Below are 27,833 nucleotides of genomic sequence, written 5' to 3'. Positions count from 1 at the left end.
TCCCTCCCACCCAGTGGTCACTCTACCTACTAAGCACCGCCAATCCTCCGTTTTAACACCTGACTAGTGATGCAATGTCTCAGGCCGCACTGCAACCTGGGAAAAGCCTGAGACAACACTGATTTTATATGCTGACATAAATGAACATTAAGGCAAAGATCACCAAGAATTGCAAGACTAGCCATCACACACAGGTACAGACACTATATTATGAACTACACTAACTTTACAGCCCCTGTAGCGCAGTCAAATAAAAAATCCTAGAATACTCCTTTAACCCCTTAAGGACGCAGGGCGTAAATGTACGTCCTGGTGAGGTGGTACTTAACGCACCAGGACGTACATTTACGTCCTAAGCATAACCGCGGGCATCGGAGCGATGCCCGTGTCATGCGCGGCTGATCCCGGCTGCTGATCGCAGCCAGGGACCCGCCGGCAATGGCCGACGCCCGCGATCTCGCGGGCGTCCGCCATTAACCCCTCAGGTGCCGGGATCAATACAGATCCCGGCATCTGCGGCAGTTCGCGATTAAAATGAACGATCGGATCGCCCGCAGCGCTGCTGCGGGGATCCGATCATTCATAACGCCGCACGGAGGTCCCCTCACCTTCCTCCGTGCGGCTCCCGACGTCTCCTGCTCTGGTCTGTGATCGAGCAGACCAGAGCAGGAGATGACCGATAATACTGATCTGTTCTATGTCCTATACATAGAACAGATCAGTATTAGCAATCATACCAGGACTATTCAAGTGTAAAAAAAAATGTAAAAAAATGTAAAAGTAAAAGTAAAAAAAAAGTGAAAAATCCCCTCCCCCAATAAAAAAGTAAAACGTCCGTTTTTTCCTATTTTACCCCCAAAAAGCGTAAAAAACATTTTTTATAGACATATTTAGTATCGCCGCGTGCGTAAATGTCCGAACTATTAAAATAAAATGTTAATGATCCCGTACGGTGAACGGCGTGAACGAAAAAAAATTAAAAAAGTCCAAAATTCCTACTTTTTTAATACATTTTATTAAAAAAAAAATTATAAAAAATGTATTAAAAGTTTTTTATATACAAATGTGGTATCAAAAAAAAGTACAGATCATGGCGCAAAAAATGAGCCCCCGTACCGCCGCTTATACGGAAAAATAAAAAAGTTATAGGTCATCAAAATAAAGGGATAATAAACGTACTAATTTGGTTAAAAAGTTTGTGATTTTTTTTAAGCGCAACAATAATATAAAAGTATATAATAATGGGTATCATTTTAATTGTATTGACCCTCAGAATAAAGAACACACGTCATTTTTACCATAAATTGTACGGCGTGAAAACAAAACCTTCCAAAATTAGCAAAATTGCGTTTTTCGTTTTAATTTCCCCACAAAAATAGTGTTTTTTGGTTGCGCCATACATTTTATGATATAATGAGTGATGTCATTACAAAGGACAACTGGTCGTGCAAAAAACAAGCCCTCATACTAGTCTGTGGATGAAAATATAAAAGAGTTATGATTTTTAGAAGGCGAGGAGGAAAAAATGAAAACGTAAAAATTAAATTGTCCTTAAGGCCAAAATGGGCTGAGTCCTTAAGGGGTTAAAGAAATGGCTTGTCTAATGTACACTTTCTCTTTAACCCCTTACCGCCACAGCAGTTTATGGCAGCTGAATTTACATTTTTTCCTCTATATTCCAGCTGAGGGATTCTTTTTTTTTTTTTTTTTTTTTTTTTTGCAGGGTAAGCTGTACTTTTAATTGGTACCATTTTTCCATACATACAATTGTTCCATTCTTAAAGAAGTGACCCAAAAAATTTTTGGGGAGATAAATGATACATTATATTGTAATAATACAACAATGAAAAGTTGGACATCTCTTTACAACTTTTGTGTTTTTTATTGTTTTAAATAATATTATAAAGCTAAATTTAAATCCCACTGTAACATGAACACTAGTGGGCTTGGTCACTCTTACATTTTGTATTGCAGTGTATTGGGCTGTGACCACGATATGCTGTGACAGAGGGGAGCTCTTGACTGCAAATTGACCGCAGCATCTAAGTTATTTAATGGTCAGAGTCAGCGTATTTCTAATAGCAGCTGTAATATACAGACCATCCCACATCATATGAAGCGGGTTAAATTGCTGTGTCCACTCCATACCCACAGGGTATGTGCCAATCTTTGCCATCAGCACTCGTCTACTGAGTTTTCACAGTTGTGGAATAATAGTACATCCCTTGAAATTCTTCATTGTCGGGCAGCACATCACCTGTTTACACAGGGTATTCTGTGGCCAATAACAATGATTTGCCTGTTTGTCGGTAGATTGCTGGTCCTTTTACATTAGCTGATTCTCGAGAATGAATTCCTACAAATTCTCATTTGCCTGATGATCAGCATGTAACATGGCCTTAAAGGGGTATTCCAGTGGAAAACAAATTTTTTTTTTAAACCAACTGGTGCCAAAAAGTTAAACAGATTTGTAAATTATAATACAAGGAAGAAAACATACGTGCACTCACTGCTCAGCGGAGACAGTTCGGTGTATCGGTCCGGTAAAGCTGGATCACAGCATCAGCGCAGGTGTAATGGCGCTCGGAGGCTAAGCCGGCAGTTTCACATGTGAATGGATGCTTCTTCCGGCCTTCACGTGTGAAACTGCCGGCGTAGCCTCCGAGCGCCATTACACCTGCGCTGATGCTGTGATCCAGCTACCCGTTTACCGGACCGATACACCGAACTGTCTCCGCTGAGCGGTGAGTGCGCGTGTTTTCTTCCTTGTATTATATTGGATACTTCACTCTTCGTATGTGCACCCCGCAGGAGACGACTATGTAGGTTGCCGATACCATGCTGCACTATTATTAAGGTGAAGTAACCTCTTTGTGTGCCCTCTCCTTTCCTGTCTTATCATTATTATTTAGATTTGTAAATTACTTCTATTTAAAAATCTTTATTCTTTTAGTACTTATCAGCTGCTGTATGCTACAGAAGAAGTTGTATAGTTCTGCTCTGTCTGACCACAGTGCTCTCTGCTGACACCTCTGTCCATGTCAGAAACTGTCCAGAGTAGGAGCAAATTCCCATAGCAAACCTCTTCTACTCTGGACGGTTCCTGACATGGACAGAGGTGTCAGCAGAGAGCACTGTGGTCAGACAGAAAATAACTATACAACTTCTGTAGTATACAGCAGCTGATAAATACTGGAAGGATTTTTAAATAGAAGTAATTTAAAAATCTGTTTAACTTTCTGCCACCAGTTCATAAGAAAAAAAATAATTTTCCACCAGAAAACCCCTTTAAGACCCTTGACTACTCTAATGCTTAGTTCTCCCTTTCAAAGAATGAATTATTTGCACGCAATTTTCCAAAAACAGTGCCACACCTGTTTACAGGTTGTGAGTGGTATTGCAATTCAAATAATTGGAGCTGAAGTGTAATTCCTGACACAACCTATGGACAGGTGTGGTACTGTTTGTTAAAGCCGCTCGGTTTTTAACCTTGTACAACCCCTTTACGTTCACATGAAGTTACTATATTCTTCTCCCATCTCCTCCCATTCTAAAAGCCTTGAACAGCAGATTTGTGATTTGTGTCTGTGAGAAAAATTCCACTTCTTCATGGCAGCCAATAATATGTAAATTATTTACAAAAATATGTTTCCTTTAAGCGACGGCTCAGCTAATTATGCACCCGCGTACTATACATCCTTCCTCGCTCTGGTATCATAATCTGTGTATAAATAGCTGCTAAGTCACATTTACTGCTCTGAAACCATTAACACTATATAAACACAGCACTGTTTGTGTCATGCATCACTGAGTCTCAGAGTCAAGTACAGAGTGAAGGACGTTCTGGCAGGCAAGCCCTAATGGAGCTGAATTTAACATGAGGTTCTACTTGTATGAGGGATAAATATGGGAGATTTGTTTTACCAGCCTGACGGGAGGGAGGATGAATTCACTAGACAAAGTAATTCTCCATTTTTTATTATGTCCTATTTAGGTCAAAAATTTTAGCTGATCATTTTTCAATATTAATATTTAAAGGGGTACTCCATTGCCCCAGCATTTGGAACATTTTGTTCCGAACGCTGGGTGTGGGCTGCGGGGGTCGTGACATCACGGCCCCACCCCCTCGTGACGTCAAGGCCACACTCCTCGTGACGTCACGCCGCATCTCCTCAATGCAAGTCTATGGGAGGGGCGTGGCGGCTGCCACTGTATAGATGTAGATTTAAAAGTATGCGGTAAGCTTTTAAGCTCCCTCTAGTGGTGGATGCAAGATGGCAGCATGTTATTCTTTTTAGTTATGTTTATGCAGAGGATTTGGAGTTCTGTATAAGTAAAATGGAGCTATATCTGCTACAAAAATATATATTATGAAATTAGTAAGCACAGTCCTATAGAACTATTTAGATTAAAACAAAATTGTGTTTAAAGGGGTTATCCAGGAAAAAAACTTTTATATTATCAACTGGCTCCAGAAAGTTAAACAGATTTGTAAATTACTTCTATTAAAAAATCTTAATCCTTTCAGTACTTATGAGCTGCTGAAATTAAGGTTGTTCTTTTCTGTCTAAGTGCTCTCTGGTGACAAACAACAAGAAACGTGGTCTCAAATGGCTGGAGGTGCTCAACCCCAAATGCGGTTGTGCATTTATACTGGGGGAGCAGATCCTGCCCTTGCAGTCCGTTGCTAAGGGCGATCCCCAGCATAAAAATGCATACAATGGAGGATGCCTGCAGCGCACTACAAGTGCCACAATAGAATCCTACACCAGATAAACGGTGTGGATGTGTAACAATCAGAATACAATACAGGAATATGGGCGCACTACTGTGTTAGATGTATACAATGACATTGGCTATCCCTCAACACTGATGTTAAAATTGAGACATTCGCCAGTGTATCCTTATATGAAGGACACACCAGAGCCCGCACACCAACGCCAAGGTTTCTCAAGATGGTGCGAGACCTACGCTAATCCTACCTGTGCTTGATAAGCAAAACAGGGGCCAGTGGGCAATTACGGCAGCATTCGGTCGACTCACAACTTCCTCCCAGATACCCTCCAGCGTGACTGAGCACACATGCAATGGGAGGAGGGAGGCAAGCTGCAAGCCCCACCTGAGTTGGCTAATATGGGTGCCTGGCCTCACAGGTGCTACCTTAATGCTGCCTTGAAGATATTCAAGGCACATTAGTTTTGGAGTTTACACACCTCCAAGTATAAAATTTAAACAAACAACAAGAAACGTGGTCTCAAATGGCTGGAGGTGCTCAACCCCAAATGCGGTTGTGCATTTATACTGGGGGAGCAGATCCTGCCCTTGTAGTCCGTTGCTAAGGGCGATCCCCAGCATAAAAATGCATACAATGGAGGATGCCTGCAGCGGACTACAAGTGCCACAATAGAATCCTACACCAGATAAACGGTGTGGATGTGTAACAATCAGAATAAAATACAGGAATTAGCGTAGGTAGGATTAGCGTAGGTCTCGCACCATCTTGAGAAACCTTGGCGTTGGTGTGCGGGCTCTGGTGTGTCCTTCATATAAGGATACACTGGCGAATGTCTCAATTTTAACATCAGTGTTGAGGGATAGCCAATGTCATTGTATACATCTACCACAGTAGTGCACCCATATTCCTGTATTGCTCTCTGGTGACACATGTCTCAGGAACCGCCCAGTTTAGAAGAGATTTGCTATGGGGATTTGCTTCTAAACTGTGCGGTTCTCGAGACAGGTGTCATCAGAGAGCACTTAGACAGAAAAGAACAACCTTAACTTCAGAAGCTCATAAGTACTGAAAGGATTAAGATTTTTTAATAGAAGTAATTTACAAATCTGTTTAACTTTCTGGAGCCAGTTGATATATAAAAATAATTTTTTTCCTGGATAACTCCTTTAAGAAAAAAGACTCTCGCTTTAAAATCAAAATTCACCTTGTGAATGGATCAAGATGCTCCAACATTAATGATTAATTTATCCATAAGATACCAATAGAGTCCAACTTATAGTTCCCCAACTGTTCAAAAACTACAACTCCCATCCCGTGGGCAAGGTATGCTGGGAATTGTAGTGTCACAGCTGTAAAGCCACAGATTACAGGCCCCTGTTTTAGAAAAGAGGAGGTGAAATCACAATTAGGGCTCCTATGTCTAGTCTAGGATGGTAAACTGGTAGATACCACCAACCTCATAGTTCATTTTAGGAAGTATAGTGCTGTTTATGATCTCACTTTGGAGAGTATCCTACTCATAGACACTCACTAGCAGTCGACTTCCCCTGGTAACCAACAAACCCTATTGCTTACCCTTGCCCCTTTCACTGGCCTCTCTGACAACTCTTACGACTCTACAGTATGTTGTGCTGTTTTAATAAAATCTTGCCTCTCATTTTCTATTTATAAAAACCCATCCGGCCCACTTCACAAGAAATACTTGGAGCGCACTCCAGTAAGCAAAGATCAATTCCGTTTCCCAGAAGGATTCTAAAAAAAACACCCTGAGCAAGAACACGAAGTTGAATTTTGCATAATTAAGACAATTGTGTTTTAATTGAGTCTATTTGAGGACCAAAAGTTTGTTATACAAAAAAGAAAAAAAATCTCGGCTGTTTCCACAGACTAGATTAGAAGAAGGATATGAGCTGAGAACAAGGACGCTTTGATCCGTACGGCTTTAAGTAATAGGATTTCTTCATCAATAGGCGTCTTTCACTTTTTTATTGAGCTGCAACATGGATTACAGAGCTGGAAACAATGGGGGTCTTATGTAGATGAAAAAAAATGTCATGAGAATTTGCAAATTTTCTCTTTTTTGCCCTGTTTTTCTGTGGCCTTTGGAAAATTCAATGCGTTTTGTTCGACAGCAAGTAAATAAAGTAAAGGGGCCAGGGTTCAGGACTCGGGTTGTGAGGCGTCTTTATTGTGAACATTCCATCAAGATGCTTACTGCCTTGGATTCTGGGGCCCATCCAAATGCCTCTGAATTGGCCCTCTCATTATGTGGACAATGGCATTATTTTTAGTGCATCCTGCAAAATAACAATTCTGGCCTGACAAGGATAAGGATGGAGTCTAGTGCCTCAAAGTAAAATAAGCTTGGAAATATTTCCTTACCTTGCAATCTGTGTGTGAGAAGTGGGCACAGCTTGCTAAGTACTAAACACACACATATATATTTATATATATATATATATATATATATATATATATATATATATATACATTGCAATGTGTAATGTTCCACTTTATTAGGTAATTCATTGTGTCTCTTGCAGGTGGCATAGGATGCACTGGGCCAGACAAAGGACAGGTCCGAAAATGTCTTGATGCTGTGGAGATATATAATGTGGATGGGGATTTCTGGAGAGAAGGTCCAGCTATGCCTTACCCGCTGCTCACCCTAAGAAGTAATGCAAGCAGCGCCGGTGCCGTGGATGGCAAACTGTATCTTTGTGGAGGGTATCGTGGAGCAGGTATCAGACTTCTAAAACTCATGTGATGATTTCTAGGGATCAGCACATGTTTTATTATTACTTCATATATTAGTACAAATTCTATATACCTAATACATAGCTCCCAATCTCTAATGACATAGAGTTAAATGATAAATGTTAGGCTGCTTGCAGCAACCACTAGAGGGGGCTTAGGAGCTTACAGCATACTGTGTTATTATTAAATTCAATGTATAAACAGTTTACAGTAAGCTCCTTAATTACCACTAGAAGCAGATGAAAATGGCCAGTATGTTGTCTTCACATCTATGTCTAGAAAAGGGATTTGTGACAGTGTATCAGAAAAATGGAACTCTGACTGTTATTTAATATATTAAGAAATGATTCAGTACATATTTATAAACCTATTTATATTAAAATTGTATTTAAATGTGGAAAGTCACTTTAGTGATATGTGTCGGATACATTAACTGCTTTTGATATGTGACATTGAGGGGGTCCATGGGGTCATAGCTGTATCCTTTTTGTCACAGTCCTAACACATTCCAAATATGGCATTTACATTCAGTTATAAGAACTTTGTTCAAACTATATAGTCCTAAATATCTCTACTATACCTGTATAGAGTCAGCAGTAATCTAAAGTCATAGCCACTTCCCTTTACATAACTATTCTGGCCACTGTACTAGAGACACCTTAACATGGATTTCCCCTTTAAGTAAAGCGATTTGTGAAATCTATGGAGCTTCTATGGAGTGGATCTTGATGATTTATTTGAAAACTCCAGAAACTTGCATTGAGATGCAGACAACAGGAAAGTTATCTTCTGAAAATGTCCATGAATAATAATTCCAGAGCTTTTCTTCTGCAAAACCAAAGAACTTGTGAGTGGCAGATGCATTATTCTGTTGTGAATGGGTGAACTTTTGCCATGGGTTCATCCACTTTAACACTATGGTAATTTGTATTTCTTTCCTACAATTTATGTTATGCTGAAACGTTGCACAGAGCCGTCCAGCGATTAAAACCAGATCACAGCCACTGCCTGCTCCTGATTATAGTGTCTAACAAACCAAGGTGGCAACCGACAAGGCTGCTTACACCTGTAGGGCAATTCTGCACAGTTATGCAGTCTTAAAGGGGTACTCCGGTGGAAAACATTTTTTTTTTAATCATCTGGTGCCAAAAAGTTAAACAGATTTGTAAATTACTTCTATTAAAAAAATCTTAATCCTTCCAGTACTTATTAGCGGCTGTATACTACAGATGAAATTCTTTTCTTTTTTGGATTTCTTTTCTGTCTGTCCACAGTGCTCTCTGCTGACACCACTGTCCATTTTAGGAACTGTCCAGAGCAGCATATATTTGCTATGGAGATTCCCCCCCCCCCCCACTCTGGACAGTTCCTGACATGAACAGAGGTGTCAGCAGAGAGCACTGTGGACAGACAGAAAAGAAATCTAAAAAGAAAATAATTTTCTCTGTAGTATACAGCCGCTAATAAGTACTGGAAGGATAAGATTTTTTTTTTTAATAGAAGTAATTTACAAATCTGTTTAACTTTATGGCACCAGTTTAAAAAAAAAAAGTTTTCCACCGGAGTACCCCTTTAAGGGAGTGTTGCATAGTTTTTTCCAATAAGGCTTTTGGGAAAGCTGTGTGATAACATCTTTTTCATTAGTTGTGGGCAGATGGAAGATAGTACAATTGCACAGGCTACACAAGTTTTGTTTGAATTCTGTAACCATGGAAGCACATAAGTCTGTGTAAGCAATCTAAACACAAAACGGTACAAGATTATTAAGCAAAGATACACATTTGACAGAAGACAATTTAAAGGGGTATTCCGGCGCTTAGATATCTTATCCCCTATCCACCGCTGAGGACCCCCGTGATGTTGCACGCAGCACCCCAGTTAAAATCAGTCCCCGGAGCATGTTCGCTCCGGGTCTGATTACTGGTGACCACGGTGCTGGCGGCATGTGATGTCACGCCTCCGCCCCTGTGTGACGTCACGCTCCGCCCCCTCAATGCAAGCCTATTGGAGGGGGCGTGACAGCCCTCCCCAGCGGCGAGACCCCCACTAACAGGCATCTTATCCCCTATCCTTTGGATAGGGGATAAGATGTCTAAGCGCCGGAGTACCGCTTTAAGCATATCATAAACTGGAATGAATCCTGTCAATTTTACTATATCATTCCCTACTGTATTAGTGTATTAAAAATGCATGCTTACTACTACACCACTTGCTATGAAATTTCATGTATATTCAATTTTTTATCACGATAATGGATACCTCTCCAAAATGATCATACTGTTATTATTTTTGATCAACCTTCATATGGTCTCAAATACCTCCCTGGAAAAAAAAAATCTGTTATGCAGCTTCACCTCTTTGAAAGGGATTAAATCTGCACTTTTCATCCTGCACAAGCTGATAAAATTAGACTCTAATCCCTTGTGCTGTACATCTCTGCTATGATCATGTCAGAAGGATTGTCCTATGAGAGAGAGACATCTGGGTATTGGAAATAAAGTAATATAATTGTGCAAGTGTGATGTGATCTGTGATGCAGGTGTATCTGCTATTGGGGGGGGGGGGAGGGGGTATTGAAATATAATCTGTTGCTTTGTTGGTTTATCCTTACTTGAGCCATGCAGCCATTTTACATTTTGGCCAATTATTCACAAAATCCAGCTTTCAGCATTAGTATAGACTGATTCCTTTTTCAAGATAATTTTCATCTTTGTTTGGGATCTGTCTGGTCGTCTGTACACGTAACATCTTCATTTTACTCCTCTATGTGTAACACCAGTGGCTTGTCCCTATTGGTGTGCAGTACCGCCCAGTAGTCACAGCCGCCAGTGTACCTCTCATCACTGTAGTCAGCCACATCCACTCACTTTTGCTTGAGCAATATGTTCCTAGCATGCAAGTGTTCCAAGTTAAGGCTTTTCTACTTGGCAAAGGGATCCAGTACAAGATTTGTTCTAGGACCCCTACTTGCCTGATCCCCTGTACTGTATTGCCTCTCCAGTGTGTGACCTGGACTGTTGATTATGATCATACACTGCCCACTCTGACCTGTCAACCTGTCCTTGACTAGATTAGTATGCTACTAGCCCAAGACCTCTGCCTTTACCTGGACGTGTCTCTTCCTAAACCCCCAGTGCTTTACAATGGTGTCTCTTGGCCTGCTGTGCCAGCAGCCATCCACACAGGGACCAATTTTATTTGGAAGTGAACTGGTAGCCAACTGCAGAGAAGTTCAGATCCCTTTATATGGGTTACAGGGTAAAAAAAACATGTGGGCTACTTTAACAGCGCCCTTGAGAGTGGCCTAAAGACAAAAACGTTGTGTGGCACAGCCGGTCCACACCTGTGGCAAAATTTACCGCAAATGTTAGCACAATTACTTAATTTGTCTGCAATGAGGCCATATTTATAAGTAACTGGTACAAAAGCAAGTTAAAGGGGTATTCCAGTTTTTGTTCAGCCTTTAATCCCATGACGATAAGTTAAATTACTGTGTAATATGCTTCAATAACTTCCTTATTCCTTACATTGTCTTGTTTTCATATACCAGACCAAGACCCTTGAAATGCTGTAGTAGCGATTAGAGACAATATGTTGTTACTCCCATGGCCTCCAGGGTGTGTGGCTATGCTGCAGAGGGTGGGTGAATAGCAATACTTCAGTATATCCCTTCCACATTGCTATTCACCCACCAACAGAAGCATAGCCATGCCCCCTGGAGACCATGTGACATATGGAATATTGTCTCTGGCCATAGGAAAGGTCATAGACAATAGTTAAATTCAAATACTTGCACTACAGAAATTTTGAGTGTGGGCTCAGTGTGTGAAAATGCAATAAAGCGGTGCATGAAGGTAATAGAAGCATATGACAGAGTATTATAAATTGGCATCATTGGCTCAAAGGTTGAAGAAAAAAATCTTGGCATATCCCTTTAAACATTATGCAGAGCAGCCACAATGTAAATGGAGGAGGTTGCACATGTGTAAAATACTGATTCACGGCTACTCAAATGCCTACTATTTAAGAGGGAGTAACTACTTAAAGGGGTACTCCGGCCCTAAGACATCTTATCCCCTATCCAAAGGTGCGAGCGTTTCCCTGTGACTGAGGCCGCAGAGGATAATCTTTTAGGAAGTGATCCGCACTGGTGCAGTATAGGCAAAGATTCTCAGTTCCTTGGCGAGTTCTTTCCTGCAGGGTCAGGCGAGACCGATCCACCTGCATAGCCTCCACTGCGGGAGGCAACGTAGAAGGTTGCGGTGGCTGCTGGAAGACAGGTGCCAGACAAGGAAAGCGGCGAGGTCGTGCAGACTCCCTTTCTCGGCATAGTCCTTCACGTCGCTCTGAGAAACGGATATCAATCCGGGATGCCAAATTAGATCATTCAAATTAGATTGCAATTGTCAGGCAGCGAGGACATCCTTGATTTGACTTGATAACCCTCTCTTGAAGGTGGCGCAAAGAGCTTCATCTTCCATGCTAACTCCGATGCCAGGGAACGAAACCAAATGGCATACTCGCCCACAGAGGAGTTGCCCCAAGTAATGCCGTCTCAGCGGAGGAGTTACCCCAAGCAATGCCGTCTCAGCGGAGGAAGCTCCAGCAGGCTCTTCGAAGACACCCCGAAAGTCGGTGAGAAATGCCTGGAGATTGGTTGTGAGGGCATTACTGCAATCCCAAAGCAGAGTTGCCCAGGCCAAAGCCCTTCCAGTTAAAAGACTGAGGATGAAGGCCATCTTTGCTTGTTCCGTAGGGAACTGATCCACCATGAGTTCAATGTGCATGGAGCACTGAGTAACGAAACCACAACAGGACTTGGGATCTCCCTCATATTTCTCGGGAAGAGACAGACGGAGTCTTGATCCGAAGATAACTGCAGGAGCGGGAGGAGGTTTTGGTTGTGGTGGTTGTTGATGTGCAGTTAGCAACTGCTGAATCATGGCAGATAACTGGCTCAACTGCTGTGCCTGCTGGGTCAACTGCTGAGACTGAAGTGCCATGATGGAAGGAAGAGGACCCCCAGCGGGATCCATGGCCGGATCTTGCTGTAACGGAGCTGGATGTGGATCCTGTAACCTGTGTGGCTGATGACTCGAACCATATCAGGGAGCGGAATCTAAGGTGCCGCTGGTCTTCACCAGAGCCCGCCGCAAGGCAGGATGGGCTTGCTGCGTCAGGCGACACCCAGGTCGCTACCTCCGGCATGGCTTGACCACACAGGTAGCTGGGCAAGGCGAGGTACCGAAGGATAAGGCAGTAGCATAGTAGAGTATAGCAGAAGGTCAAGGCAGGTGGCAAAGGTGCGGAATATAATAATGTAGCAGAAGGTCTGAAAACACGGGTAAGGCTAACAGGCTATATGGGTCGCTTAATATCAGGCTAAGGGCACTGAAGATTCGGCAGGGAAGTGTGGGAGGTGCAGGGACTTATAATGTGGTGTCAGGTGCAAACACTAATTATGGGTGCACTGGCCCTTTAAATTTCAGAGCTCTAGCACTCGCGCCCCCTAGGAGATGGGGACACGCGCGTCGGAGCTGAAACACATAGACAGTGGAGCGAGGTGAGTGACGGGATGGGATTCGCATGCGGGCACATCCCACGATGCGAATCCCAGCCACGCCGGCAGACGGGGACACTGGGACACTCCTCATGCTTCCGCCACCTCCAGGCTTTCTCATTCAGCCACTATATGCTGCCGCCAACTCCAGGCTGTCTCATTCAGCTACTATGTGGTCTCCTCATGGTGCCGCCACTTCCACGCTGTGTCATTTGGGCACTATATTGTCTCCTCATGCTTCCATCACCTCCAGGCTGTGTCATTCTGCCACTGTATGTTCTCCTCATGCTGCCGTAAGCTCCAGGCTGTGTCATTCAGCCACTATATGCTGCCGCCAACTCCAGGCTGTGTCATTCCGCCACTATATGTTCTCCTCGTGCTGCCACCACCTCCACGCTGTGTCATTTAGCCACTATATGGTCTCCTCATGCTGCTGCCACCTCCACGCTGTGTCATTCAGCCACTATATGGTCTCCTCATGCTGCCGCCAACTCCAGGCTGTGTCATTCAGCCACTATATGTTCTCTTCATGCTGCCGCAAACTCCAGGCTGTGTCATTCAGCCACTACATGCTGCCGCCAACTCCAGGCTTTGTCATTCAGCCACTATGTGGTCTCCTCATGCTGCTGCCAACTCCAGGCTGTATCATTCAGCCACTATATGTTCTCCTCATGGTGCCGCCACCTCCACGCTGTGTCATTCAGCCACTATATGGTCTCCTCATGCTGACGCCACCTCAACGCTGTGTCATTCAGCCACTATATGGTCTCCTCATGCTGCCGCGACCTCCACGCTGTGTCATTCAGCCACTATATGGTCTCCTCCTGCTGCCGCCGCCTCCACGCTGTGTCATTCAGCCACTATATGGTCTCTGCATGCTGCCGCCAACTCCAGGCTGTGTCATTCAGCCACTATATGATCTCCTCATGCTGCCGCCACCTCCTCGCTGTGTCATTCAGCCACTATATGGTCTCCTCATGCTGCCGCCACCTCCATTCTGTGTCATTTAGCCACTATATGGTCTCCTCATGCTGATGCCACCTCCAGGCTCTGTCATAGTCCCGCTCTGTGAAAGTGATTCTAATAGCAACGCCTCTGATCTGCATGTCATACTGAATAACAGTATTATTTCACTAAACCAGCACACACCCTATGCGTGTTACAGCAAAGTGTTCTACACCCCTATTGAGGCTCTCTGTAGGCCAGAAATAGACGTTTTTTTAATAGCGATTAAAACAAAAACAAAAAATGTAAAAATCAGTCGAGTCGAATTTTTCAAAAATTCTCTCATCCCTAGTGTAGTTCACTATGCCCACATCCATTGCACATTGCACTATGACTGACTGACCCAACTCCATCAGAAATAAGCTCCACCTACTGTTTTTCTGTACTTTTTCTCCCTCAAATTTAGCAACACTCTAGAAGCTTTACTTAGAAGGGTACTCTGATGGAAAAAAAAAATTCAAATCAACTGGTGCTAAAAAGTTTAACAGATTTGTAAATTACCTAAGTTAATCTTTCCAGTACCTATCAGCTGCTGTATACTGCAGAGGAAGTTTAATAGTTATTTCCAGTCTGATCACAGTGCTCTCTGCTGCCACCTCGGTCTATGTCAGGAACTATCCAGAGCAGTAGAGGTTTGCTATGGGGATTTGCTCCTACTCCGGACAGTTCCTGACATGGACAGAGGTGTCAGCAGAGAGCACTGTGGTCAGACAGAAAATAACAACTTATGCACAGGGGAGTGAGGAAGTTGCTTATAGCAACGGAACGTGTGGGATCTGGTGGAGCATGGATCTTCTATAACATACCTTGTCTCTATTTGTTACCTTGCCCTTAGGACATCAGGTTTTTTTTATCTACCTGGATGCACTTTACTTTCACACTGCTAGCATCTGCCTACAATTACCTTCAACATTTGCACTATATCCTATACCAATAGGCAGCTAGGGGATTGTCTAGCATCGTGTTAGTGCAGGGATACATTTATATGTAAGCACTTCTATGTTTTTTGACTAATGGTCTCTTATCTGTATGCATTGTTTGTATTTATTGTATTGCCATTATCCCCCTCCAGTGTTTGTCTTGGTGTTCCTTTTACAGGACACATTTTATGTGATTTTAAATTTGTTTAGTGTATGTGTTGGTAAACTAATAAATTTGAATTGTTTGTAGCATCTTTGAATTTATTCTATTTATTACTATTGCTCATATACAATTTTTGGGTGTGCAGGATATTACAGTGGTAGCCCTTGTATTTTTTGTGCATATGTCCCTTTTGCCCACTGTGTGCACCCCTTATATGATTAAACTGAGCCCCTCTTTACTTGTATGTTCCAGAAAATAACAATTTAACTTCCTCTGTAGTATATAGCAGCTGATAAGTACTGGGAGGATTAAGATTTTTTGATAGAAATAATTTACAAATCTGTTTAACTTTCTGGCACAAGTTGATATGAAAAAAAAAATGTTTTTCACTGAAGTACCCCTTTAAAGGGATATTCCAACTCTGCAGATTTTAAGCTAGAGAATTCAAGTTAAACTAAATGAATAAACAAAGCTTCAAATCGGCAGCATCAAATCCTGCACATCAAATCTGCGCAGGATACTCTTAAAGACCCTTAAAGCGTTACTGTCCTTAGAAATAACTTTTTCCCATTTAATACTTAAAAACTAAGCATTTACCTAATATACTTCAATAAAAAAATGTGCTTCCTAAAGATGTGAAAAAAAGGGTTTAAAAACCATCCATCAAAAAAAGGACCAAAATATCTGAGGGGAGATGGGAGGAAGGTTTGGTTATCTCCATTCTGACAAGATCCAGACAGCTTGCAGTCTTTAAGAAGAGAAGCATTGCCATCCACACTGACAAGCAATACAAGGTGTTAGACTATTATTTATATGCAAAATGGTTTCTCTTTGGTCATTTTATGATCTTTTTTTATTGTGCATTTGCACCATATAGGTTCCACATGGCTACTTTATAAAAAAGCATGCACTTTGGTTACAAAGCTGTGAAAAATCTTTTTTTTTTTTTTGGCATAAAATGTAGGTTTTTCTCCTGTCCTTGCACCATGTAGTTTCACATGGCTGTATTAAAGTTATATAGAGCATGCATTTAGGTAGAAAGCTTTGCACATGTAAAAATGTTTGTGGATACATCATGGCAGGGGTAAGGGAGGGGGAGGAGAGGAGCATACTCCAGAGGAAACACCCCCAGCCTCTCAGAGAAATTCAGAAAGACCTAGCACAGTAATACATAGATGAAAAGGTTTTTTTTCCATATTTACACATGCATATTATAATGCATTCAGGTCTTAGAGCACATTACTACACTGAATTAAGCATTTTTGTAAATGTTCTTACTAATGACAGTAACGCTTTAAGGAATATGTATACTTTTGCAAAACATTTTATTTCTTCAAGGTGTCTAAAAGATGCCTTGAAGAAATGTTCTACATTTTTGTATACAGCTCTTATATTGACCTTCTGTATCTAAGTTTCCACAGACATTGAATTGTAAGCAAAGCAAGTGACAATGCCCAAAGGTCCAGGAATCTGGGAAATGAGGATGGCGGATAAGCACAAGGTTCTCCCTTTTAGATTTGGTGACATGACCCAGCACCAAGTAAGACTCCCTCTCTTCCATGGGCACTTTAATCCCCAATTATATCATAAGAGAGCATGTGTAATGGGCTACCAGGGGTTAATCTTTCTCTCTCAGTATTAGAGAAGCCATTATGTGAATTAGACAAAGGAGCATTATTGAGATCTCTCCAATTACCAGATGTAATGGTATGACGTCTGATGAAATTTAATACGAATCTGCCATGTGAGATTAAAACATTCAAGTACTCTAGGTAATTTATAATTTGTTTCTTTCTGCTCTAGAAAAACAAAACTGCACACTTTTGATACCTAACTCGCCTTAAAATTAGATATATAAGAGATTGACTAACAAAGATAAACTTATCCTAATCTAATTATTATATTTCTATAATGATGATAGTCTTATAATCCAGTCACATCCAGAGCAGCAGTTAGAACTCTGAGCTACAATGTAACATCTGGATGCTGGAATAAGAAGCATAAACAAGAAGTGCGAATATACCCAAAATGTCATTCAGGTATTGAAATAAACTAATATAATGCAGCTCTGAATGTGACTGTTGGTTACAAAAATATGACTCAATAGCACTGTAAGATAGTTAGGCAAAGTATTTAATTGTCTAACGTGATATGGCTGTAAACTATACTAAGATGGTGTATAAATACTCAAAAAGGGTAGTGTTCCTTTAAGTCTGTTCTTCCTTTAATAGATGACTGCCAGAAAGAACAAAAGTCTATAATGTTGACAGTCAGCAAGTCCTCTATCTAATGGACCTTCTCCAATGTAAATAAACTTAGCTGATACAGTAATTCTTCTTAATTGAGATGTTCCATATCACTTAATAATTTATCTGCCCCTGTCTGTTCTCGCTCCACTTCCACCACTTCCTTCTATTTGTAATCATTGTTCCAACAAGTCCTTACCATTACGTTAGGTAAATTATACATCTATCTCCTATGTACATGAATATAACTACTATAATACTGCTCCCCATGTACTAGAATATAACTACTATAATACTGCCCCCTATGTACAAAAACATAACTAATACAGTTCCTATGTACAAAAATATAACTAATATAATACTGCCTCTATGTACAAGACATAACTACTATAATACTGCCCCTATGTACAAAAATATAACTACTATAATACTGTCCTTGTGCACAAGAATACAACTACTATTGTAGTGTTCCCAATGTACAAGAATATAACTATTATAATACTGCCTTCTACGTACAAGAATATACCTTCTATAGTACTGCCCCTGTGTACAAAAATACAACTACTATAATACTGCTCCTATGTACAAGAATATAACTACTATAATACTGCCTCCTATGTACAAGAATATAACTACTACAATACTGTTCCCGGTGTACAAAAATACAACTACTATAAAACTGTCTCCTATGTACAAGAACATAACTACCATAATACTACCCCCCTATGGATATTTAATATACCTATTGATCATCTTTTTGAGTATTACATGACACAAATGTTTCACTTCTGTAGAACCTGCACAAATATCCCCAAGATTTTATCTTTTTATTGCCAACTAGAAACAAGCAATACCTGTCTATGTCTATTATTGATCAATTTGACAGGATTTCAGGTTTAAGTATAAATCTGACAAATCTGAGGCACTGCCAATATTACATGTCTCCAAGAAGACTGGGGTACCTCTTGCCCCTTTCAGTGGTGCTCAGCACCTAAAACTTAGCTACGGGTAGGTACCTGCTGACTAGACATTCATTTTGGGAGGATTTGCTCACAGTGGTTTTCGGATTCCATTCAATTGACAGGAGTCCCTGCTTTTGTATTCCATTTACCTTAAATAAATCCCCGATAAATCAGATTTAGAATAATCAGAATTTTTGGGAAATTCTGAAATTGATTCACTCACTTCTGCTGTTAATGCTTCCTCCCTCTACAAAGTAAATATCATACTGATTATTTTATTACGTTCTAGAAAAACTAGACACTTTGGTGCAGATACAGTCATGGCCGTAAATGTTGGCACCCCTGAAATTTTTCAAGAAAATGAAGTATTTCTCACAGAAAAAGATTGCAGTAACACATGTTTTGCTATACACATGTTTATTCCCTTTGTGTGTATTGGAACTAAACCAAAAAAAGGGAGGAATAAAAGCAAATTGGACATAATGTCACACCAAACTCCACAAATGGGCTGGACAAAATTATTGGCACCCTTAACTTAATATTTGGTTGCACACCCTTTGGAAAAAATAACTGAAATACCGTATATACTCGAGTATAAGCCGACCCGAGTATAAGCCGAGACCCCTAATTTCAACCCAAAATCCCAGGAAAAGTTATTGACTCGAGTATAAGCCTAGGGTGGGAAATACCTCATCCCCCTGTCATCATCCAGACCCGTCATTAACATCCTCATCATCATCCCCTTGTCATCATCCCACACATCCCCCCTTCATCATCCCCTTATCATCCCACACATCCCCCCTTCATCATCCCCTTGTCATCATCCCACACATCCCCCCTTCATCATCCCCTTATCATCCCGCACATCCCCCCTTCATCATCCCCTTATCATCCCACACATCCCCCCTTCATCATCCCGCACATCCCCCCTTCATCATCCCCTTATCATCCCACACATCCCCCCTTCATCATCCCCTTGTAATCATCCCACACTCCCCCCCTTCATCATCCCCACCCCCCTTCATCATCCCCACACCCCCCCTTCATCATCCTCTTCTCATCATTCGCCCTCAGTGGTCTTCAACCTGCGGACCTCCAGAGGTTTCAAAACTACAACTCCCAGCAAGCCCGGGCAGCCATCGGCTGTCCGGGCTTGCTGGGAGTTGTAGTTTTGAAACCTCCGGAGGTCCGCAGGTTGAAGACCACTGCGGCCTTCAACATCATCCAGCCCCCTCTCACCCCCTTTAGTTCTGAGTACTCACCTCCGCTCGGCGCTGGTCCGGTCCTGCAGGGCTGTCCGGTGAGGAGGTGGTCCGGTGAGGAGGTGGTCCGGGCTGCTATCTTCACCGGGGGCGCCTCTTCTCCGCGCTTCCGGCCCGGAATAGAGGCGTTGCCTTGACAATGACGCAGAAGTACGTTGGCAATGAACGCACCTCTGCGTCGTTGTCACGGCAACGTGACTATTCTGAGGCCGGGCCCGAAGCGCTTAGAAGAGGCCTCCCCGGTGAAGATAGCAGCCCGGAACCACTATCCCACCGGACCACCTCCTCTCCAGACAGTCCTGCAGGACCGGACCAGCGCCGAGCGGAGGTGAGTATTCAGAACTAAAGGGGGTGAGAGGGGGCTGGATGATGTTGAAGGCCGCAGTGGTCTTCAACCTGCGGACCTCCGGAGGTTTCAAAACTACAACTCCCAGCAAGCCCGGACAGCCGATGGCTGCCCGGGCTTGCTGGGAGTTGTAGTTTTGAAACCTCTGGAGGTCCGCAGGTTGAAGACCACTGCGGGTGGGGGAGTTCACTCGAGTATAAGCCGAGGGGGGTGTTTTCAGCACGAAAAATTGTGCTGAAAAACTCGGCTTATACTCGAGTATATACGGTAAGTCAATTCCTATAACCATCAATAAGCTTCTTACACCTCTTAGCCGGAATGCTGGACCACTCTTCCTTTGCAAACTGCTCCAGGCCTCTCTTATTGGAAGGGCGCCTTTTCCCAACAGCAATTTTAAGATCTCTCACAGGTGTTGAATGGGATTTAGATCTGGACTCATTGCTGCCACTTCAGAACTCTCCAGTGCTTTGTTGCCATCCATTTCTGGGAGCTTTTTGACATATGTTTGGGGTCATTGTCCTGTTGGAAGACCCAAGATCTCGGACACAAACCCAGCTTTCTGACACTGGGCTATACAGTGTGACCCAAAATCCATTGGTAATCCTCAGATTTTATGATGCCTTGCACACATTCAAGGCACCCAGTCCCAGAAGCAGCAAAACCACCCCAAAACATCATTGAACCTCCACCATATTTCACTGTAGATACTGTGTTCTTTTCCTTGTAGGCATCATTCCGTTTTCGGTAAACAGTAGAATGATGTAATCCAAAAGGGTAGAGGAAAAGGGCTCCAGTTCCACCAAAAAATTATAAAAAAATTATAACTTTAATTCATATGGCCTCAAAATTCAAAAAAACACAAAACAAAACGTATAGTGCTACCACGTCCACTGACACGTTTCGAACAATAAAGTTCTTAGTCATGGAATGAGATCCGCTCACTCTGAATGATTTATATATACTGAGGTATTCACCCAAATGCAAACATTGCCCCTCCTCTCAGGCGGAACTCCTTCCAGCCGGAAGGGATTGTAGCAAATTCCACTAGATAGAACAACCAGCGTATGCATTCAAAAGCAATAATAACATGGGGGTATCTCCGAACCACATAACTTCCATATGCAGTCAGTAAATATACAGCACAATTAATAAATATGCGCCAAGTCATTCTTATAGTTCATGCCTAACAGATACCTTGTGTCAGGCACCAGTATCCAATAAGCTTCTCTTTTCAGTAAAGCCCAAGACCAATCTCCACCTCGACGAGGTGGGTGGACTCGCTCAATGCCGCATACCTCCAACAAAGACAAATTACCTTGATGGAATTCAGCTATGTGCTTAGACAGTTCAGATATAGAACGTGACACAAAAGATGCACCGTCTGAACTATGGAAACGTTCATAGATGCGTCTTTTAAACTTTCTAGTGGTGCAGCTCACATACTGCACACTACAGCTTTTACACGTGACTAAATACACAATGAGGGGATTCATCAATCTATATAGAGTCATTTTAGGTGTATTTTCTTGCGCAAAATCTTGCGCAAGGATATTTCCTGCGTTCTTTTTGTGCATCTTTTTTGGTGGAACTTTTTCTAAAGATGTCACCCTTCAGGTGTACCGCAGAGCCGTTTTTCCTGTAGACATGAATTTACTAACTGCGTCTTTTTTTTGCGCACAAAAAGAACGCAAGTGTCATTTTTTTGCGCAAATATACACCAGCTCCGAGCACACGTACAAGTCTGCCTTATATTTTTTTCAAGAGCTGAGATGAGCTGGATTCTATTACTGCACATGATTCACAGAGAACTCACAGGTAAAAACATGCGGTTCCTTTATTGGGACAAGCTGGATACAAAGCAACATGTAGTCAAGCAGCCGGTTTCGCGCTGCACAGAGCGCTTAGACGTGACCTGACCTGGGAGGTCACGTCTAAGCGATCTGTGCAGCGCAAAACCATCCGCTTGACTACACGTTGCTTTGTATCCAGCTTGTCCCAATAAAGGAACCGCAAGTTTTTACCTGTGAGTGCCGTCTACCAGTGTCTTTCTGCTTGCTATGGATTTATCTATGTTTCGTAAGGACTGAGCACCACACAGAACAGCGGAGGATAGTAATTAAGCAGTGTGACCAGACTCCTATACAAAGGTATAGACTTGCAGTGCCGACTGCTAATTGCTTCACATGATTCACAGAGACCCGTGCGCAAGTTTAGTAAATTTTGCGCAGCTAAATGACAAATACACGCAGCAGAAAGGGGTAAAAAAAAAAGCTCTACCATACACTGATGTTGATGAATCCCCCCCAATGTGGGTAATGTCACAATTTATAAAAGACTTAATAGTAAGTTTTTTTGCCATTTACCGCAGATGAAAATTGAGTGGACTTTGAAACAAATTTACACAAATTGTATCTACTTCTAGCACATTTGAAACACCCCTTTACATGTAGCCAAGTGTTATAATTAGTTTTGTTAGCAAAATCACTAGGTGACAATTGATTGCGTATGGACCGACCCTGTCTTGCAACAACATTGACACCATCCTGGAGAATGTTGTTTAATACATCATCTTCATAAAGGACAGGTAAATGCTTCATAACAATGGATTTGATCTGAGTAAAATCAGTACTGTATGGTGTAGAAAACATCACCCTGTTATGGAGATGTGCAGACCTTGCATCACCTTCATTATCAGACAATAGTGACATGTGATTCTTATGCCATGCTATCCCCTTCGCTCTCGCTAGAACAGAACGAGAATAACCTCCACTGATTAGTCTCTTGTCAATATTATGACAAGCATCAAAAAAAGAAGTATAATTTGATGAGGCACGTCTAGCTCTAATGTATTCCCCTACTGGGAGAATACGGGTAGCGTGTTGAGGATGACAACTGGTAGCACGTAATATACTATTACCTGAGTTAGGTTTACGAAAAAGTTTTGTTTGAACACACTTGCCCACATCATCACCATCAAGGTATACATCAAGCAAATTAAAATTATTACCTCCCCATTCTAGGGTAAACTTCAAATTTAGACCATTGTTGTTAACTTAATATATTCCAGATCATACCAGGAGGAGGTCATCTATATATCGGCCGTACCACTGTATTGCATCTGCAAATGGAACGCGTCGGTGGCCGTGGGTTTTTAACTCACCAGAGCACTATATGTTTTGTCTTTTTTTTGGATTTTAAGGCAATATGAATGAAAGTTATAATTTTTTATCCATTTTTTGTGGAGCTGGAGCTCTTTTCCTCCACCCTTTATGATTGCTTTGAATAACCAAGGATATGGCTTGGCACTTTCCTCCTGTGCTCCCTGCTACAAGACACCTTCTCCATATGAATACATGCCTTTGGTGAGCTGAAGTCTTTGTCTAGTAGAATGATGTGCTTTACCAAAAAGCTCTATCTTGGTCTCATCTGTCCACATGACGTTTTCCAAGAAGGATTTTGGCTTACTCAATTTCATTTTGGAAAAATGTATTCTTGCTTTTTTATGTCTCTGTGTCAGCAGTGGGGTCCTCCTGGGTCTCCTGCCATAGCCATTTAATTTCATTTAAATGTTGACGGATAGTTCGCGCTGACACTGATGCTCCCTGAGCCTGCAGGACAGCTTGAATGTTTTGGAACTTGATTGGGGCTGCTTATCCACCAGCCGGACTATGCTGCGTTGACACCTTTCATCATGTTTTCTCTTCCGTCCACGGAGATTAGCTACAGTGCCATGGGTTGCAAACGTCTTGATAATGTTGTGCACTGTGGACAAAGGCAAATCTAGATCTCTGGAGAAGGACTGGATTGTTGATATTTTTCCACACTTTTGGTTCTCAAGTCCTCAGACAAACAATGCAAAGACTAAGTGAACTTCTCTCCTTTTTATCTGCTTTCAGATGTGATTTTTATATTGCCCACACCTGTTACTTTCCCCAGGTTACTTTCCCCAGGTGAGTTTAAAGGAGCTTGAAACAATCTTATTTTTCCACAATTTTGAAAGGGTGGCAATCATTTTGTACAGACCATTTTTGGAGTTTGGTGTGACATTATGTCCAATTAGCTTTTTTTCCTCCTTTGTGGTTTAGTTCCAATACACAAAAAAGAAATAAACACGTGTATAGCAAAACATGCGTTACTGCAATCCTTTTCTGTGAGAAATACTTAATTTTCTTGAAAAATTTTAGAGGTGCCAACATTTATAGCCATGACTGTATATCAAAACCTGTGTAGACTAAAAGTTGAGCAGTTGCCCATAGGAACCAATCAGATTGCTTCTTTAATTTTTCGGAGGCCTTTTCAAAAATGAAAAAAGCGATCTGATTGGTTGCTATGGGCACCTGGTCAACTTTTCCTCTACACAGGTTTTGATAAACGTCCCCCTATGTAACTAGCTAGTTTGCCAGGCTGGAAGGAGACCAAACTAACTGTTTGTCTTGAGCAGCGAACAAAACAGAGCCACCTAGTGGCCATTTTTTCAATCACATTAAAACATATAAAGGTTGAGAATTTTAACAGCAAGTAAATAGCAAAGTGTCTTATAATTACATAAGGAACAATATATTAAAGGTTTAGTTTGGTAACAAGTACTCTTTAAAGGGAATGTGTCATCATAAAACAAACAATTGTTTAAAGGAGTACTCCAGTGCAGGAAAACTTACTTCCCATGCATCTCTATGTGAGAGCCGGAGATACAGCGTTCGAGTATCTCCCATAGAAGTATATGGAGGGGTGTGTCGGCCGCCGCCTTATGTGGGGCCGACACCTTCCCCTCGTTCTTGGGGACTGCTGGGGTGCCATGCAGGAGATCGTGGGGGGCCTCAGCGGTAGAAAACATCCCCCCCCCCCAGGGATCTGAAACGTATCCCTATCCTTTGTGTTCTTGCACTGGAGTACTCCTTTAAATCAAGTTTTTATTTTAAACATATTTTTTAAGACTTAATGTTGATGTTTTTTTCATTTTCTATTTTATACCATAATCCTGAATCTTACACTTCCTATTTTGTACAGATTACTTTCCAGAAGTCTCCTCCTTATCATCATACACAGAATTAGGGTACGTTTGCACGAGTGGATCCCCAGCACGTATTACGCTGCAGATCCACCGTTGAAGGACTGCTGCATGGTGCCTTTACAGGTGCCTGCTCAGAGCGGCAATATGCCGCTACGAGCATACACAGTGCATTGGGCGAGTTGCTGTGCGCATGCGCAGTATACTCACACATCACGGCAGCCTAGCTCATAGAGCAGGGGGAGCGGCCACTTCAGTGTGTCGAAAAATCGTGCTAAAAAACTCAGCTTATTCGCGAGTATATATACGGTAGTTTCACACCTGGCGGTCTTCCTCTGGTTTGTGAACAACGCTGGGAGAAAGGGGCAGGATTTGAACTCCCCGCGTCAGATGACCTAATCAGCTGAGACTGCCAGAACGGTAGTGGATACCTGGGACTAAACTCAAAGGTTAGTGAATTAAGACATCCAAGAAGAAAAAAAGAAAAAAAAAGGGGAAAAAGAAATAGAAATAATGAAAGAAATTGAAGAGCAAGCATATAAAGAGAAAGAAAAGAAAATTCAACAATGCAAAAAAGAAATAGAAAAAAGAAGAGAAAAGAGGGAGGAAACAGAGAGAAAAGCTGGAACTGGAGTAGAGCACCGACTATAGGTATGTGGCCATCAGAAGTTACTCGGAGGCCTCAGGGTCTCTGGTAAACCTTGAGAAGAATCAAGCTCTCTGGATATCAGATACTGATCCAGACTTTGATCTGCCACAATTAGTGAGAGCCTCCACCTATATTAAAATCCTAGGGGTCAAATTCGGGAGGGACGATAATGCCAAACTAAATTGGAAAGAGAAGTTGGAAGCCGGAAATGCAAAGGTTCAGTGATGGAAGAACTGGAGGCTGACCTATAGAGACAGGGTTAAAATGTTGAAGACTTACCTGGTCCCTGTCTTCTTGTATGTCTCTGTTATTTCTCCTTTGACAGAATCTTTCTTCGCTCGGCTCTTTAGCCTGTTGTTCCAACTTCTTTGGGGGAACAGGTTGGACCCAATAAAAAGAGGGATCACCTATCTACAGAGGAGAGAGGGTGGGTTGGATATGCTGAATCCAAGGGTGTTCTTTGACTCCATGTTTCTAAAAGTTAATTTTGGTTGCCTGGACTCAAACAACAGCTCCCTGTGGGTGAATAGTATCAGGGATTGGATATTGCCTTTTGCAGAGTCTTGGGTGTGAGGCGACAGTCTCAAGAGGGGGAGATGGACGCGTGACTACCTCCCCCAATACCTGGAATACGGGCTCAGATGTCTGAAGAGATGGCGCATTGAGAAGTCCTTTATAGAGTGTAAGACCTGTAAGGACCTTTATGTCAGGGTGTGTAGGTCCTTCTACTGTTCACAGCCTGATCTAAAGGACTGTACATCTGCCACCTTACAGGACAGTCTGAGGCTTCTGAATAGTTTGAGGCTCCCCAAAAAGTTTTATGACATTGCCTGGCTGTCCTTACATGGGAAACTGCTTGTATGGGGGAATTTAAAATGCCTTAGTGTGCCTTATCGCGAGTGTCCCCTGGGTTGTTAGGAGGAGGAGACAATGAGTCATTTTATATCGGAGTACTGAGGAGGGCGACACATATAGCAGACCATATCTGCCAAGATAAAGATCCCCAGACTACAGTCCTTAAAATACCCTGACATCATCTATGGGGTACCATCTAGTGGGAGGGACATTGACCGGCAGACCTTATATGTAATCATTACCAGAACAAGAGTCTCCATGTATAGTGAGCCATTCCATCATAGGAGAGTAGTGGACCTTATCATGTCAGAACTGAGGTGGATCAAGTGTTTGGAGATCAGGAAGGATAGAAAAAACTTAAAATTATGGAGGAATATATATAGATTAATATTCACCTTCATGATGAATTTGTGTTGTTTATTTATTCATTTATTTATTTATTTCTCCATTTGAAACAGTAGATTCCTTTTAAGTTATTATTAAGTTTATTTTATAATGCAAGTGTATGACTTTTGATATTTGATTAGTGTTTTGGTATTTATTTGGTCGAATGTACTGTAACATTTTTTATTTATTTTTTACTAATAAAAATTGCCTCTAACAGACAAGAATATAACGACTATAATACTGCCTCTAATAGACAAGATTATGACTACTATAATACTGAGACGTAAGATCCGGGGCACCAGGCTAAAAATGAGTGCTTGTAACCGGGTTTCTGGTGCTAGTGTATAATAATTGTAATTATATATTTTTTTTTTCGTTTTCCCATCAGTCTTGGGGGGAGGGGGGTCATAAATTATATTCATTCTGCATTATATTAAATATGATGGAATATATTTATAAAATATAACAAAATTTGAGCTATACGGTTCTAGGACACTCTACACATACCTCCCTTCACTCTCACTGCTGATATGTAGTTCAGCTCTCAGATGACTACTATAATTTTGCACACATAATGTCCTAGAAAATATTGTCCCAGAATTCTTTGCAAAGTGGCACTTCCCCATTTTAAAGCCTCAATTTGTCACTGTCAGTGTAGGATGCGGTTGCTGGGTTTCCAAATGTAAAAGCCTTCTCTTATGCCAAGTATGTTATGAATCATGGGAAACTCCTCATACATTGGATTATGCAATCAAACTGCAATAACAGTGGTTGCCAGGTTATGAGAAATGGGCAAGTGGGAAAAAAATAGCTTTCAGGCTTCACCATTAAAAGGATCCAGAAGAGTACATTATATTATTATTAGTAGACAAAAGTATTGGGACACCTACACAGTAAACCTACAGGAGCTTTTAGGCTATTCCTGTCTAAATCCATAGGTACTTAAGGGGTTATACAGCCAAAGGGGGGGGGGATGCC

At 41.8% G+C, this 27,833-nt stretch overlaps 1 protein-coding gene across 6 annotated transcripts in view; it reads left to right on the top strand.

Annotated features, from left to right (window-relative positions):
* KBTBD12 (kelch repeat and BTB domain containing 12) overlaps positions 1-27,833 on the top strand; it is a 123,727-nt gene that overhangs the window by 55,642 nt on the left and 40,252 nt on the right. For 5 of the 6 annotated variants that reach the window (XM_056524848.1, XM_056524850.1, XM_056524847.1 and 2 more), the window contains one exon: positions 7,279-7,476. In XM_056524848.1, the coding sequence (XP_056380823.1) occupies positions 7,279-7,476 (198 nt within the window). Of the gene's footprint in view, positions 1-7,278; positions 7,477-16,552; positions 16,913-24,963; positions 24,985-27,833 lie in introns of those variants that run through there. The other variant, XR_008844994.1, reaches the window with a different exon arrangement.

Source organism: Hyla sarda, chromosome 6, assembly GCF_029499605.1.
Source record: "Hyla sarda isolate aHylSar1 chromosome 6, aHylSar1.hap1, whole genome shotgun sequence".
Lineage (NCBI taxonomy): Eukaryota > Metazoa > Chordata > Amphibia > Anura > Hylidae > Hyla > Hyla sarda.
This window is presented reverse-complemented; position numbering and strand designations above follow the sequence as displayed.